Source organism: Aotus nancymaae, unplaced genomic scaffold, assembly GCF_030222135.1.
Source record: "Aotus nancymaae isolate 86718 unplaced genomic scaffold, 86718_ANA_hifiasm-v0.15.2.pri h1tg000029l, whole genome shotgun sequence".
Lineage (NCBI taxonomy): Eukaryota > Metazoa > Chordata > Mammalia > Primates > Aotidae > Aotus > Aotus nancymaae.
The window spans coordinates 57357360-57374531 of record NW_026988442.1 but is presented as its reverse complement, the minus strand read 5'-3'; the positions used below and the strand labels follow the sequence as shown (position 1 = coordinate 57374531).

The following is a 17172-nucleotide window of genomic DNA, read 5'->3' as shown; positions in this document are numbered from 1 at the left end:
TATTACTGAACTGTGATGTATGCAGTGTCTGTGTTTTATAAACAAGATTAAAAAAAAATCATAAGCTTCTTCAGAAAGTTTATGCTTTACATTTAGGTTCAGCTCAGTGCAACACAATAGAGAGCATGCAGAGAATGCCAACTTAGTGTTACAGTTATTGTAACTTGGAAGATGGGTGAAATTTTTGAAGTACCTTAGAGAAGAAACAGCTATAGTCCTCATTTAACACCCCTCAGAGCAGTATGTAGAGTGGACTAGGAAATCACTTGGTGATAGGCAACATGCTCTGCATGCTAAGCTATTAGCTGATTCAGTTATTAAAACCACTGCCAATTTGAAGAAAAAATAGAATAGATTTGGGGGAAAACCTAATACGTTATTTGGTTAAATTTGCAAGTTTTTCTCTTCTGTGTACGTGCCTGTGTAAATGAAAGTTGTAGTCATATCGCCTGTATTTGAGGATTCTTCTGGGAGGAAATTATCAATATTTATTGTGCATGCAGTTTACATATGTCACTTAATTTCATTTAATTCTCACAATCTCCATGTGAAATCAGCAGGGTGGGCCTCAATTTACAGATAATGAAACTAAAACTTAAAGCAATGTATTAGTTTTTTTTAATGTCACATAGTAATTACTGTGTGGAGCTGGGATTCAGTGTTTGATGTTAGGTGCATCTGGCATTAAAACCGATGCTTTACCCTCTCTGCAATTGGCCTCTAGGGCTGATATGACCTGCTTACTGTGGACACCAGAATATCAGCTAGCATTGTCCTATAGGATCTCTTTGCTTCAGATCATTAAAGTGATACCAAAAGGCTTTGTTTATTCAGGAAAGTAGGTAAGAAATCTGGATCCCACACTAGAAATGAACAGTGTACAATTTACTTAATAACTAATAACTCAAATATATATATATACACATATACCACCTATATATATTTGTACAAATAATATTAATTTTTAATTCTATGTTTGGGTTTGAATATGTTATCACTAAGGAAGTCATGCGATAGTAAAGTTATTTGTTGAGAGCTTAGGTTTGGGAATCAGTATGAGTTCTGGATTTAGCTCTCCTGATTACTCTGTGTTATTTGAATTTTCAAGTTCTAACATTCTTATGGATATATGAAAACAATAAAATCTTATTTACAGTTTTGCTGTGATGGTAAAATGACATAAAATATATAAAACCTATATAGCACACTATTTGGCACGTCATTCATTACTCAATATGTAATTAATATCACCACTATCATTTTTATGTTTATAATTAGCCATTTTAACCAACAGTTGCATTAGCAAATATTTCTTTTTCCTGTCCAGTAGGAAGGTGATTAATTCATTTTAATTCTTCCAAGTTTACTCATCAATTGGTTTCCCACACTTTTTCCACCTGTAATAGCAGCTACAATAAACATCATCACTAATATTTATTAACACATTGCTAAACATATTGCATACAATATCTTAAAATTATTCCAATTATCCTAGAATACAAGTACTACTCTTATTATACTTTTCAAGATTAGAAAAACAGAGGTTCAGAGTTAAGCAGCATAGGTGGTAGAGCTGGGATGCAGCCCCAGGGTTGTCTGGTACCAGAGTTCTTACTCCAGAGACTTGTGCAGAGTCCCTCTGGTGTTCATCCCTGCAGAAAGTTTCCTCTCATTCATTCCTTGCTTTTAGTTTTATTCTGGCAAATATGGTCCCCTAGATCACAAAATCACAGACCTCATGCTCTTGTACCCAAAAGTTGGCACTTTAAGTTGAATACTCATTAACTCTATTACTAATTCTAGACTCTCTTTTGTTCCTTCTTTTGCTTGCACAGTACTACTTGATAGAGAGATGGAGTTAAGAACATGAATCCGGCTGGGAGCACTGGCTCACGCCTGTAATCCCAGCACTTTGGGAGGCAGAGGCGGGCAAATCACGGTCAGGAGTTTGAGACCAGCCTGGTCAACATGATGAAACCCCATCTCTCTGTCTCTCCTAAAAATACAAAAAATTAGCCAGCCGTGATGGTATGTGCCTGTAGTCCCAGTTACTCGGGAGACTGAGGCAAGAGAATTGCTTGAACCCAGGAGGCAGAGGTTGCAGTGAGCCGTGATCGCACCACTGCACTCCAACCTGGGCGACAGAGCAAGACTCTGTCTCAAAAAAAAAAAAAAAAAAGTGAATCCTCAAGTTTTATTTCTTATGTTAATTTCCAGCTGCTTCACCTAGGTGATCCTACTATCTTGTATCATCCTGTGGCTCAGTTTCTACCTCGAGATAGGAAGGGGGATAAAGAGTTGTGAGGATTAAAGACAACTTGTAAATAGTGCTTAGAGATATTTGACACACATAATCCTATACAGATATTACTACTACATGGATTAACTGAAGGAGATTTCCTTTTTTTTTTTTTTGCTTTTGTTTAATGCATTCTTGATAAAACACAGCCACAGCCACCATTACAGGAGAATGCTCTTTTGCTCTCTCTCCTCTCTCTTTCTTTGTCTCTCTGGCACTGATTCTATCTATCCTTCTATCCATCTTTCCTCCTTCCCTTTCTTCTCTTCCCCAACCTTCCCCCAAACACATCTGTATTGGGTAAGGTTTAGATGAAGTCTCCATGTGCAGAAGTCATTGATTGCGAGATATTTTCTGTGTCACAGCTTTCAGACATTCCCGTTGGCCTGTGGTTATATTGTTTTTAACCATATTGCACCCCCTTTGTGTGACACATCCACCATCTCTGACTAGGAGAAACAATGGAAAATAACTGAGTTGGAGATATCCTGAAAGTTGAATTAAGGACTTGTCGAATAACAGCTCACTTTGTCATTTTCACTTTAAAACCTTCCACAGATCTGTTCTTTGAATGAATGTTTAATTCAGTTAAAAGGATGAACTTAGTGCAATTTAAAGGCAGAATCAAGAAAGGAAAATGTCAAAAATAAAGAGGTTAGACTATGTTGCCTCTACCATTTTAAACGGACATACTGATACTGGAATAAATTACATTAAACAATAATATATACCCTTTAAAATCTGTGAATATTGCAATGCAATGCACAGAATAATTTTTTTTAAAATGTTTTTTATCCAAGGATTCAAAAGTCCCAGCTATTTCCAGTAGCAGCATCTGTTGCTTTGCCAGTTTCCACAGAGATGAGCTCGTGTTGATTTTCACCACATTTGTTCAAGTCTGGAATCTGGTTAAAACATGCAAACAGTTGTCTTGCTGGCTAAGAGGTGCAATCACATAGTACCCTTTGAATAACAGTATTCACTTGCATTTATTTCAAATCAAATGGCATTTGCAATTATGAATCTAAGCATGGATTATTTTAAAATAACTTTAATTAGAATAAGAAATATAAAGCATTCTAATTCTAGAAGGAAGAATGATACGATACATGCATGTTCTTAGAAAACATAATGATACCTACTTTAAATCTTTTCAGTTGAAATTTGCATTTTATTTTTTCATCACCATTTTGGGATAACTTTTGCAAAAAGAAGTAGTCTCTCAATTACATCTTATCTTAGTTCATTGTCTAAGATGCAGATTGGCAAACATAGACGTTTTTCTGTTATCCAATTTATAAGTCTTCCATATCCTTATCCATATATTGATTGCAAATTCATAATATCCTGAGATGAAACCAGATTTTAAAACTATGATTGTGAATTGAACATGTCTGCTATTTAGGTACCTACATCTAATTAAATCAGGACAGAAACAGTAGAAAAAACAAAGGTTAAAGTGCTGGCAAATGTTCTTGGTATGATTAACATAGTATTATCATTGATTTTAGCCATTCTGCTTGCTGCAAGCCTTTTAATACACCCCACATGTTCATATTTAGTCTCCTCTGCTATGAGGAATAGTTAGGTGGAAAATATTGAGAAACCCTAAAAGTTGGAAATATCAGTAATGTAACTTTTTTCTATATTTTTAAATATTTTGAATGTTTAATTGTCTGACAATTTTAAAATCAAATTACTGGCCAGGAATACTGGCTCATACCTATAATGCCAGAACTTTGGGAGGCTGAGGTGAGAGGATCACTTGAGGCCAGGAATTTGAGAGCAGCCTGGGCGACATAATGAGACCCCATCTCTACAAAAAATTAAAAATTAGTCAGACTTGGTGGCTTGTGCCTGTAGTCCCAGCTACTTGGGAACAAAAGGCGAGAAGATTGCTTGAGCCCAGGAGTTTGAAGCTGCAGTGAGCTCTGATCCCACCACTGCACTCCAGCCTGGGTGGCAGAACAAGAGCCCATCTGAAAAAAAAAAATTGTTACATCATAGTAAGTGACTTTTAAACTTAATTCTTAATTTTCTATATTGCTAATATGGGTAAATTACAAATATGTAAAAATTCCTCACGCATATTAAGGCATCTTACTAATTTTCAGGAAAAACAGGAAATGCAAGTGACTATTATAGAACAATAGAAACACTAGTCATGAATGAGCATGCCTAAACACCAAGCAAGGCTCTGTGTCTTTTACTTTCAAACTCTCAGTAGGTTTATAAGAGAAGATATTGTTATCTCTAGTTTATAAAGGAGAAAACAGGATAAGAGAGCTTTAGGTAATTTTCACAAGCTACTTAATAGTGGCATTGACAGCCAAATTCATAAACTTTTTAATTATGTTTCAGATTGCCTCATTTATGTGAGTTTGCTGTGGAAATAAGTAAAGTTTATTTTATATAGTAAAATAGATTCTCCACCTTCCTTTTCAGTCAAAATCATGCATTGGAATTTCAGTAACAATGATTACAAGTATTTTAATGCCAACAAACATTTCCACTGTAGACGTCATAGCACTTTAAGTACCTTAATAATTGATGGCCTGTTTTCCCAATGTTAAAATTTTACAAGATTTTATTTTCCCAATTTTTCCTCCATGTAAGTGTCTGTAGTTCCTTTCCATGGCTTCTGATAATTATATAGGAAACAACTCAAGGGCATCTGAAATGTGGGGTGTTGTAATGGTAAAAGCGGGGACAAAATTTTGATTTTTAATTTAATGTTATTTTCTCAATGTAAAAAAAGGCCACCAAAATGAAATGGGGTAGGATGGTGATATTGTCAAATTTTATTTCAAAATTTACTTGTGATTGTTAGAAATAATTGAACAAACTTCATAATCTGAATTTACTTTAAATCGATATATATGTGTTTATATTAATCAAAGGACAAACATACAAACTTTTCTTATATTTTAAAACACTGTGTTATATTGAATATGTTACCTCACTTAGGATAATTCTGCCTGACATCAATTTTCAATGGTTGAAGTTTTTAAAATTAAAAACGTGGCCGCGTGCGGTGGCTCACGTGTGTAATCCTAGCACTTTGGGAGGCTGAGGCAGACAGATCACATAAGCTCAGGAGTTTAAGACCAGCCTGAGCAACATGGCAAAGCCCTGTCACAAAAGTAACAGCTACTCGGGAGGCTGAGGTGGGAGGATCACCTGATCCCGAGGAGGTTAAGGCTGCAATGAACCAAGATCGTGCCACAGCACTCCAGCCTGGACGACAGAGTGAGACCTCATCTCAAAAAACATAAAAATAAAAAAGATTATAAGGAGGTATTATGATTTAGTAAAAGTATACTTATAGTCTTTTTTCTTAAATTTAAATTAATGTCTTGGACTGGAAAGACACTTAGAATGACAGTGGTTGCTTTTAGGGGGAAAATATAAGTTACTTCTACATGGTTTGTTTTATTATTTCATATCTTAATTAATAATAACATCAGATATTTATTCTTTGTTCTAGATTTTTTTTATCTTTAAATTTCTCCCCCAAAAGAAAACCAAGTAAATATATCAGGAAATACATCTTTTATTTTTCCTGATTAAGTGATAATCTATGATTTTTCTTATGAAGTACTTAGAGGCTAGAAAGTTATTAGAAAAATAGAGAATGCTGCTATGTGTGTGTTTACACTTAATATTTTAAAACTAATTTTATTATCTTACATATGTTTCTGGGGCTATTCTTCACATAAAATTGCTTATAAACATAAATATTTGATCATGGTCAGATTTGCACCATTACAGAGTTTAACTGATAATTGAATTTCTAACTAAAATATTAGGGGCATCATGGCAAAGTAAAATACCAACAACAATTTTTTAAAAACCCACACAGAAATAGGATGATACATTTTTTTTCTCTGCAGCTTATTAAATCTGTGCTCAAGGAAGGTCAAGAGACTTAACCTCTCTGAGCCCTAAATTTCTCATCTTTAAAATAGAATAATATCTTCTTAACAGAACCATATTGAGGATTAGAAGGGAAAAAAAAAGAGAAGATGAGAGAGCACTTAACACAGTGCTAGCCACGTGATAAATACTAATTTACTACATGAATTTATTTTGAAACTGTCTTAAAAAATAGTATGTAGTGATAACCACTAATTATTTGGTAATATGTAACAGAATACTCATAAGGCAAGATTTTGGAAGGATTCAAATGTGGCTTCTTAATTATACATTATATCCTAATTATCTATATGTATTGTATGTCTGATTACTAGTCAGTTAGAAAAAAGAATATTCCCTTCCTTCAAACTATGCCAGGCTTAAAAACAATAGAAATTACTTATAACAGATGGGAGAGAATGGAAATGAATGAGGAAAAATTATCATCACTTGTTTAAATTATACTTTATTGAAAGGGTGATTTTTAAAAATTTATCATCATCTTGCATTTTAGTAGCCTTTAATAGAAGTCTGACAGATTTCTATTAAAGTAGAGAAATTGCTGAATTTCACTACTTACAGATAATTATAATATATAAGACAGAAACGTGATACGTGGTTTTAATTTATTCTAATACTTCCAGTCTTCACAAAATGAATATTCACAAGTTGACTGATTTGATTGTAACCAAATCTAAATAAATCATTTATGAAGAGAACAAAATTGAATACATTAGAATACCATGAGGCAAACGATATCCAAGGGACATAATTGATAAACTGAAAAAATTTACATCTGACAACCAGCATCCATTTCCAGATAATCTTAGAGCAGGCATGGAACTTGTTATGTCATATGGACTAGATCACTGATTTTAGCATATAGATTTCTGAAACTTGAGCAAAAGTTTATTCTGGCCTTATAGGTCCAAAATGATAGAACCACCACAATGACTTTATTTTTCTAGCATATAAATATTATCACCTTCTATTTGTTTAGCAAATACTTGGAAGAGTTACCCTTTGTCCTCCTAACTCCCATAGCAAGCCTCTGCTAAGTGAAGAGAAAAAAAGTAAGCTCTCATTAACTGAGTCACCTATTTATAGACATTATATGACAAGTTTTACATTTCTGTGTATGTCATTTCATGCTCACAGCAATTTTGTGAGACAGGTGTTGACAGTGCTCTACTCTGCAGAAGAAAAAAGTGATACTCAGTTGCATGTATTTTTCTTTTTATCTGTTTAAATATACTTTAAGTTTGGGGGTACATGTGCAGAATGTGCAGGTTTGTTATGTAGGTATACATATGCCATGGTGGTTTGCTGCATCCGTCGCCCAGTCATCTACATTAGATATTTCTCCTAAGGCTATACCTTACCTAAGCCCCACCCCCTGTTATCCCTCCCCTAGACCCCCACCCCCCAACAGCCCTGGTGTGTGATGTTCCCCTCCCTGTGTCCATGCATTCTCATTGTTCAACAGCCACTTATAAGTGAGAACATGTGGTGTTTGTGTTCTTGTGTAAGTTTGCTGAGAATGATGGTTTCCTGCATTATCTATGTCCCTGCAAATAACATAAACTCATTCTTTTTTATAGCTGCATAGTATTCCATCGTGTATATATGCCACATTTTCCCTGTCCAGTCTATCCTTGATGGGCATTTGGGTTGGTTCCAAGTCTTTGCTATTGTGAACAGTGTCATAATAAACATACGTGTGCATGTTTCTTTATAATAGAATGATTTATAATCCTTTGGGTATATACCCAGTAATGGGATTACTGGATCAAATGGTATTTCTGGTTCTAGATCCTTGAGGAATCGCCACACTGTCTTCCACAATGGTTGAACTAATTTACACTCCCACCAACAGTGTAAAAGTGTTCCTATTTCTCCAAATCCTCTCTAGTATCTGTTGTCTCCTGATTTTTTAATGATTGCCATTCTGGCATGAGATGGTATCTCAATATGGTTTTGATTTGCATTTCTCTAATGACCAGTGATGATGAGCTTTTTTTCATATGTTTGTTGGCTGCATAAATGTCTTCTTTTGAAAAGTGTCTGTTCATATCCTTTGCCCACTTTTTGATGTTTTTTTTTTCTTGTAAATTTGTTTTACTTCTTTGTAGATTCTAGATATTAGCCCTTTTACAGATGGGTAGATCGCAAAAATTTTTTTCCCATTCCGTCAATTGCTGATTTACTCTAATGATAGTTTCTTTTGCTGTGCAGAAGCTCTTTAGTTTAATTAGATTCCATTTGTCTATTTTGGCTTATGTTGCCATTGCTTTTGGTGTTTTAGTCATGAAGTCCTTGCCCATGCCTATGTCCTGAATGGTATTGCCTAGGTTTTTTTCTAGGGTTTTTATGGTGTTTGGTCTTATGTTTAAATCTTCAATCCATCTGGAGTTAATTTTTGTATTTACACAGTATTAAAGTTTAGATTCAAAGTCAGATTTGTTTCATTTATGACTCCTCTTAAATGATGAAAAATTGTTATATAATTTTTCCATTTATTTCTTTATAGGGACACTTATGTTCTGAAATTATTCTACGCAGCTTTTGCTTTTGGTTTGTGGTTAATATTTACATAACGATGTATTATCATTCAAACATGAATAGTATCAGCACCCTGTGTTTTTTGTCAAAAGAAAGTATATGTATCAAAACTATTAACTTATAGTACAACGTTTAATCTATTCAGTTTATTATTCAGTTTTCAGATAAACAGTACAAAACCTAGATAAGAAAGTGAAATGAATTATTTAGGTAAAACTGGCTTTATATGTGCTTCCACTATGCATAATTTATCAAGAATTTTCTCTTTTTTTTTTGTAGGGATGACTTGTCAAGCTCGAACATCATATACTGAAGATGAAGTTCTTTGGGGTCATCGTTTTTTTCCTGTAATTTCCTTAGAAGAAGGATTCTTTAAAGTTGATTACTCTCAGTTCCATGCAACATTTGAAGTCCCCACCCCACCTTACAGTGTGAAAGAGCAGGAGGAAATGCTTCTCATGTCGTCCCCTTTAATAGCACCAGCCATAACTAATAGCAAAGAAAGACATAATTCTGTGGAATGCTTAGATGGACTAGATGACATTACTACAAAACTACCATCTAAGCTGCAGAAAATTACTGGAAGAGAAGACTTTCCCAAAAAACTCTTGAGGATGAGTTCTACAACTTCAGAAAAAGCCTACAGCTTGGGAGACTTGCCCATGAAACTTCAACGAATAAGTTCAGTTCCAGGCAACTCAGAAGAAAAACTGGTCTCCAAAACCACCAAGATGTTATCAGATCCCATGAGCCAGTCTGTGGCTGATTTGCCACCAAAGCTTCAAAAGATGGCTGGAGGAGCAGCTAGGATGGAAGGGAACCTTCCAGCCAAATTAAGAAAAATGAACTCTGATCGCTTCACATAACAAAGCACTCCCTTAGGAATTATTTAATGTTTGATTTAGTAATAGTCCAATATTTGGCAATGAGGTAATTCTCCCTAAGGAATCTGAAAGTATATTTTCCTCCCAGTTCTACAAGCATATTTGAGAACCCTTCCTTTCCCAAGTATTGCTAATGTGCAGAAAGCCACAGTTATGAAGGGAGGACATAATAAGGAAGTTATTTATGGGCATGTATTATCACATCAAGCATGCAATAATGTGCAAATTTTGCATTTAGTTTTATGGCATGATTTATATATGGCATATTTATATTGTATATTCTGAAAAAAATATATATATATATTTAAAGGGGAGATACTCTCCCCAACATTTCTAACATATGTATTAAGCCAAACATGAGTGAATAGCTTTCAGGGCGATAAAACTAAATATATGTCTGTGTGTGTGTGTATGTATACACACATATACATATATAATATATATATACATACACATACATACATACATATATATCTGATAAAATTGTGATGTTTTGTTCAAAGTTGTAGTTCTTGTGCATGTTTACTTTATTAGAGTAGGAAGGCTACTGGCATTAATTATTAATACCAAATATTTTAGCCTTAAATTTTTGTCATTTTAAAATCTGATTTAATGTTTTCTGCTGTTTAAGGTCCTGGGAGGCTTTCAATTGTATTTTATATGAGAGAATCACACAGTTGTGCTATTTATGGCCCTGCAAAAATATAACCATTACATGTTTAAATTGTACATTTTAGAGCATACCAGTACTAGTATAGCATTGAACATTTCTTATGATTTTTAAAAGTTGCTAGTACTGGGGAGAAATAATTGTTGATTAATTTGAGAATTATTCCTTTCCTAGACTAATTAAAATCTGGAAATCTGTTTTGTATAAGATCTAATACAAAGATGAGCTCTGAACAAACGCTGAATCATTGTTAATAGACAGTAGAGAAGTTATATTGAATATATCAGAATCTGTGTGAAGTTACACAATTAATGGTCCCTGTTTCAAACTAAGTCAATTGGAAACATTTTCATTCTTTTTTCCGGAAATTACCTTCATTTAAAAAACTAATCATTTTAAGAAAACATGACAATGCAATGAAACAGATGATAAATATTTATGCTTAAAATATGTATGTCTAATTGAGTCTCCTTTTCATTCTGTTTTCTTGTTTATGACATTTGTTGTAACAGGATAGACTTTTTCCTCACCTAGGGAACCTATCCCATGCCTGTCACTTATCGTTCCAGAGGGAGTTTTTGCACGGACCTGAAAGAAATTAAAATTAGATAAATTGAAGATATCTTAGACACAGTTTTTTGGTGAACACACTGATTTTATTGGTGTCTTGGATCCCTGGTCTACCCAAATCATTTTAACAGTACTGTTTGTCTAATCCCAAAGTCTGATATTTATGACTCATTAGCAGGAATCAAAACTAGTGATCAGTAGAACACTTTCAAAATAAAAAATTGGAATGCAGAGACTTTTATGAAAATTTTAAAGTGCTCCTTAACAGAATGTCATGGGTTTTCCTATGAAACTTCTTTAAGTATTGTAATTTAAGTCTGCCCCAAATTAAAAAAAATTCTCATTAATATGTAAGTCATTAATTGCTAGTTTGGGCTCTTATTATTTCCTATTTTTTAATAATCTTGTGATAATTTTATTATTGGCAAATTCATTGACTATAATAATACCTCCTGGCTACCTCTGTATCAACCAAATTCTGTAGGTGCAAATATATACCAGGGAATTGTTACTGGCAAAATGATCAATCTTGGGTGTGCATCCACTGTGAATGGAGCAAACTGCCCTATACCCATTGATAACCAAGCTTTCTGATTTGGTGGATGTAGGAAACAAAATAGTGACAGAGAAAGAAAGGGGTCCACAGGGCATGGTGTATTTATCAGCAGTGGAAAAAAGTGCATGGATCATTTAGTCCAAGAACTTAAAACTAAATAGAGCCATAATTTACTTTGGAGAGTCATTTTAATTTGTCTTTGGTCCCAAGGAGAAGATGGAACCAAAAACAAACTCTCCAAGTATATTCACACATTCAAAACAATTTTTTTGTATGCCTTCTATATCGTAGGCATTTTTAGTTCCTGGGGATTTGGACATAACTAAGTCAGAGGAGGTCATTGCTCACCATGAACACTGTATACCAGAAGGAGAGTGGGGAGGAGACAAAAACAAGACCACTTCAGACAGTCAAAACATCAGTCAAGAGAATGAAAACAGGCCGGGCACCGTGGCTCACGCCTGTAATCCCAGTACTTTGGGAGACCGAGGTGGGTGGATCCCTGAGGTCAAGAATTTGAGACCAGCCTGAACAACACGGTGAATTCCTGTCTTTACTAAAAATACAAAAATTAGCTGGGTGTGGTGGCAGGTGCTTATAACCCCAGCTACTGGAGAAGCTGAGGCAGGAGAATCGCTTGAACCTGGGAAGCGGAGGTTGCAGTGAGCTGAGATTGCGCCACTGCACTCAACCTGGGTGACAGAGCGAGACTCCATCACAACATCTAAAAAAAAAAAAAAAAAAAGAATGAAACAGGGTAACGTAATGCAAAGTGACTGTGTGGAGTAAGAACTGATTAATTTAGAAAATGTGACCGGCTCAGGATGGGGATAATATGTGAACAGAACTCTATCTGATTGGTGAGAAAGAACTACTGTTGTTGAAATTACCTTATCTGAGTGAATGCTATTCTTTTATCTTTTCCACACGTGTGTGGGAAAGGTATGATTTCTGCATGTAATTGCAGTTTAACTTTTATTTCTAGGTTGATGATAGGTCCCAGTTTACCCAGGAAAATTCCAGTTTATACCTGTTGTACCTGTGTAATTATTTGTAGCACTCCCTTTCACTCTTATAATGTCTTGGTTTGGATGATACATGGTGAAGTTTTTGTTGAAACTAAATTATGAAGTCTGATATATTTGGATAAAAATAAAGAATTGCTTTTCTTCTCCTTTTGGTGACTTTTTGACACATCATTCTAAGCAAAATCATCTCAGCTTCATATATTTCAGCCTGAAGTACTTCTTACCAAAGTTATTTCATGTAACATTTGTTCAATATGTTCATGATATGTCTTTCAGCAATGAAAAGTTATGCATTTTACTGAATGGATAAAAACTTAGCCTCTGTTATTTCCATTTCTGAAAGTTGTAAGAGCTCACATCAAAGAAAGCAAAAGTCAATTTAAGCCTAGATAATTTTTAACTCACCAATGTGATGGTTATTGGAGAGGAAAACCTAATATGATCATTGAACTGAATAACTCTACGTGTAAACAGGTGGAAAATAGACTTTATTTAATAGCATTTTCATAGTATAGGTCCTGTTATAGTAAGATATTTCATTCTATTTATCAAAATGGTGTAAATAAAAGAAATACAATTATTTTGATAATGCTTATCTTCAACTTAAATATTTATTCTTTTCAGAAATATGTGAATACACCTGTAAATATATACAAAATGAAAAATAAGGATATTTTATCATGAATTATTTATGAAAGATTCTTCTTATGCTGTTTTAAATTTATCTATATATGGCTTAAATTATTATGAAAAGAGCCTTTTTGTCTGGACAAAATGGGCTCATAATACAGTATTTCTATTGGAGGAAGACTGGGGTCATGGGAAAACTGGCTTACATTCTATTAGTTCTTACATTCTTCAGAATTTATGTTTGAATTACATTGTACATAAAATCAGCATCAACCTAATTGCAATTTCTGGCATGCAATTTATAATTATTTAAGTGTACAAGGTCATTTAGGTTCAAAGATACAAACTCATGTATTCAATACTGCAAGTTCAATTTTATAAAAAATGATATTAAACTTTTGAAACATGATTGGGTTTAATTTTTATAGTGTGCTCATCCTTTTTGCACTCTTCACCACTTAATTATTCACATTCTTGACTCAGTTTATCAAAAGACTCTTAATTCCTGAAAGACAATCATTAAATCCATCACAAGTCATTCTTTGATAATTCCTTTTATTTGGGCTGCTTATTGGTAAGATGCTTCAGCAATACCGAATGTCAACTTAGTAATGCAGATACTCAGGACCTACATTGCTTGGAGGAAGCTTCATGGTTATCCTACCCCTTGCTGAACCAGTGTTTTAAACACTACAGTAAGTAAAGCAGACAAATGCATAGTTTTTCTAATTTTGTTTAAATATCCAATCATCTTTTAATAAAGCATTCAGTTGCTTCACTTGTATTTCATAGAAAAATGTGTTCTTAACTTGGATCAGATGAGTTTTGTGATGTGTAATGTGCCCAACTCCCAGGCATCTCATAGAATTAATCTAGAAAAGCTAAGTTGCCACAGCTTCTGACCTAGTGGAGTTCCATAGGGATGGTCTTTAATCATTTAGTAGAATTGTTAGGGTTGTTTTTCAATATATCTTTTGTTGTTGTTGTTTACAGTTTTCTTCTGGACTTTCTTGTTGCTTAAAAGTCTATTATATGTTTGATTGCTGTGTTTCAGAGAGGAGAATATTTACATATTCTCTTTGACTTAAATATTCTTCAGTTTAACTGTGATTTCTTTGGGATTTTTAAAATCTACTTGTAAAACTTTCTTGAAATCATAGCTGTTTCAGAATATCCAGGACTGTTTCTGAGCAATGGATGCTATAGAGAGCAAATACAGTATGCCTACTATATCCTTAGTATCCTATTGTTTACTAAGGATAAAATCCATACTTTTATTTATCCTCTCCCATCTCTGAATGTGTCAATCACATGCATGGTGACTTTCACACATTATTTGAATATTCAAAACAACTCTGCATGGTAAAGATCATCCCTATTTTACAGTTGAAGAAATTTATTCTCAGTTAGGCTGTTTAGCGGGGCTTTTTAATTAGATCCACAAACGTGAGGTGTAGTTTCTGCTCCCTGGGAGTATAAAGACTAAAGAGAATCCCTTTTTTAAACAACTGCGTATTCCAGAAAATTTGGATGCATGAGTATAAATATTCAATGACTCTGTGCACTGGCTTCTAACCTAACAGAATGCCTTGTCCAGTGGAGTTTGCATTTTTCCTTGCTGTGATTTGGAGAAGTGGTGGATGGAAAATGACAGCAGTGTTAGGAGTAGCTGTGGTCAGAATTGCGTGTTGGCTAAAGGAAAAAAAAGTAGATAGAAAGCAAGGACAGATAAAAATGAAGAAAATGAAGAAGAAAGTAAATAATTGAAGTGTTGCACAAAGAAATACATAAATGGCAAAGAGGTAAAAATGAAAAAGACAAGCTAAAAAATCAAGAGTCCACTGGATACTGAAAAAAAAATTTCAAATAAGCAGAAAGTTGCTTCAAACCCAGGTAACTCAGATTCAGAGTTTTTTTGTTTGTTTGTTTTTAAATGGTACAGTAACATTGTGTTGTATTTCCCTCATGTATTTATTAAACAAATAAAGTGTCATAGAAATCTAAAATAGGCCAGGCATAGTGGCTCACCTATAATCTCAGCACTTTGGGAGGCCAAGGCAGGAGGATTTCTTGAGCCCAGGGGTTTGAGACCAGCCTGGGCAATAGTCAGATCTCATTTCTACTAGCAATAAGTTTTAAAAAATTAGCTGGGCATAGTGGCATGTGCCTATAGCCCCAGCTACTAGGGAAGCTGAGGTGGAGGATCACTTGAGCCCAGGAGTTTAAGGTTATAGTGAGTTATGATCTATGCCAGTGCACTCCAGCCTGGGTGACAGAGTGAGACCTTGTCTCAAAAGAAAAGAAAGAATAAAAAGAAAAAGAAAGAAACTTAAAACAGCCCTCTGTCTCTTCCAAATCCTACGCTATTCCATTTCTCTCCCTCATTGGAAGTCATCACTACCTAGAAATGTGTATCTGTATACCGTGCTAGTGTGTATATGTATACTGTATATACATAAATTTATATGTAATACATGCTATAATGATCTGATGTTTATTTGAATATATTTCTATAAAAATTTTCTATAAATATGTGATATTTATATATACAATATATTTGTTATATAAATGTTTCTATAAAATATATGCTATATATAACATGTTCTCTATATATTTAATATAAATATAAATATTCATACATATCCACCTACTGATAACTTTGTTTTTTTTTTTCTGCCTTGTCTTGGATTTAAAAATTTTTTCTTTATTTGCCTTTTTTTAAAAAACGTTTCATGTCTATTATTTTAGTAACCCTCAAAATTTAAGCTTGCATACAGCACCTAATGAAACAAAAGCTAATTAACATCTCCACCTTCCTTTCAAATAACACAAACATCTTATACCATGTTAAATTCAGCCACATCTTCCCATTTTCTCTGCTATTTTTGCATAGTATTACACTTGTTTTTAATGTTTTAACAAAAAACTGTTATTTTTATGTCAATGCATTTTCATAATTGACTATATATTTACTGATTTCTTCATTCACCACAGCTTCTTGCATCTTACTCCTTCATTCTTCTTTCTCTCTTCTTTCTTAAGTATACATTTTAACAGTTATTTAGGCAAACATACGTGGTAAGAAACTTTCAGTTCTTGATCATCTGAAATGTCTTTTCTCTTTTTTTTACATTTTTTTCCTGGACGTTCTTGTTGATTAAAAGTGTATTATATGTCTAATTGATGTGTTTTCAGGAAGGAAGTTATTTTCATATTCTTCAGTTTCGCTATGATTTCATTATTCAGGAGCCAGGTAACAAAATTTTTTTTTTCCCATAGGATAACCTGGTGAAGATATCCATAATTGCATGATGCTTAGGTTTGAGGTTTCAGCTTCTTCCAGAATACCTTCTGCTCTCTCCATAGCCTTGTGCACAGATAAGCTTCCTTGTCACTGGGACTTAGGTGGAAAGTTTGATTCCTGATAAATTTTTACTTATTGAGGGGCTTCAGTTCTAGTTTCCTGTTTAACAAGTATCTCAGGTGTATCTTTGCCATTAAAGGTGTTAAAATCTCAGTCCCCAAATTAGAATCTATCTCTAAGTCTAATTCTCTTGAATTTACACACACACACACACACACACACACACACACTCTCTCTCTCTCTCTCACATATATGGAAGAACCTCCTGAATTTTAAAGACATTGTTTCACATATGTGTGTGTGTGAATACACACATATGAATTCGTACAAATATACATGTGCATGTGTGTGTGTATATATGTATACACACACACACATATATATAGTAGAAAAATAAAGACTCATGAAGTTTTTACAAGGCTTGTTACAATAAAAAACAGCCCCCACTCTCTACCTACTGTCTCCTCACTCTTTCCCCAGAGACAAAGACTTTCAACCCTTTCAAATGACTCTATTGTTATTTACATGCAAATTTCTAATCATTCTTTTATGGCTTCCCTTGGTTTTCTATTTTGGGGCATTATTTGTTTGCCTTCCATTGTGGTAAATGATTTAGCTCTATTTTAACCCTTGCTACCCACTATACATCTACAATATCCACTCTAGTATAGTTAAATTTCCAACAGTTATATTT

At 34.0% G+C, this 17172-nt stretch overlaps 1 protein-coding gene across 2 annotated transcripts in view; it reads left to right on the top strand.

The window, feature by feature from the left end:
- The window catches only part of KCNJ3 (potassium inwardly rectifying channel subfamily J member 3), a 148405-nt gene extending 135775 nt beyond the window's left edge, over nucleotides 1–12630 (top strand). For both annotated transcript variants that reach the window (XM_064382745.1, XM_021665904.2), the window contains one exon: nucleotides 9056–12630. In XM_064382745.1, the coding sequence (XP_064238815.1) occupies nucleotides 9056–9061 (6 nt within the window). In that variant the 3' untranslated portion in view covers nucleotides 9062–12630. The remainder of the gene's footprint in view (nucleotides 1–9055) is intronic.
- Nucleotides 12631–17172: the final 4542 nt, after the last annotated feature.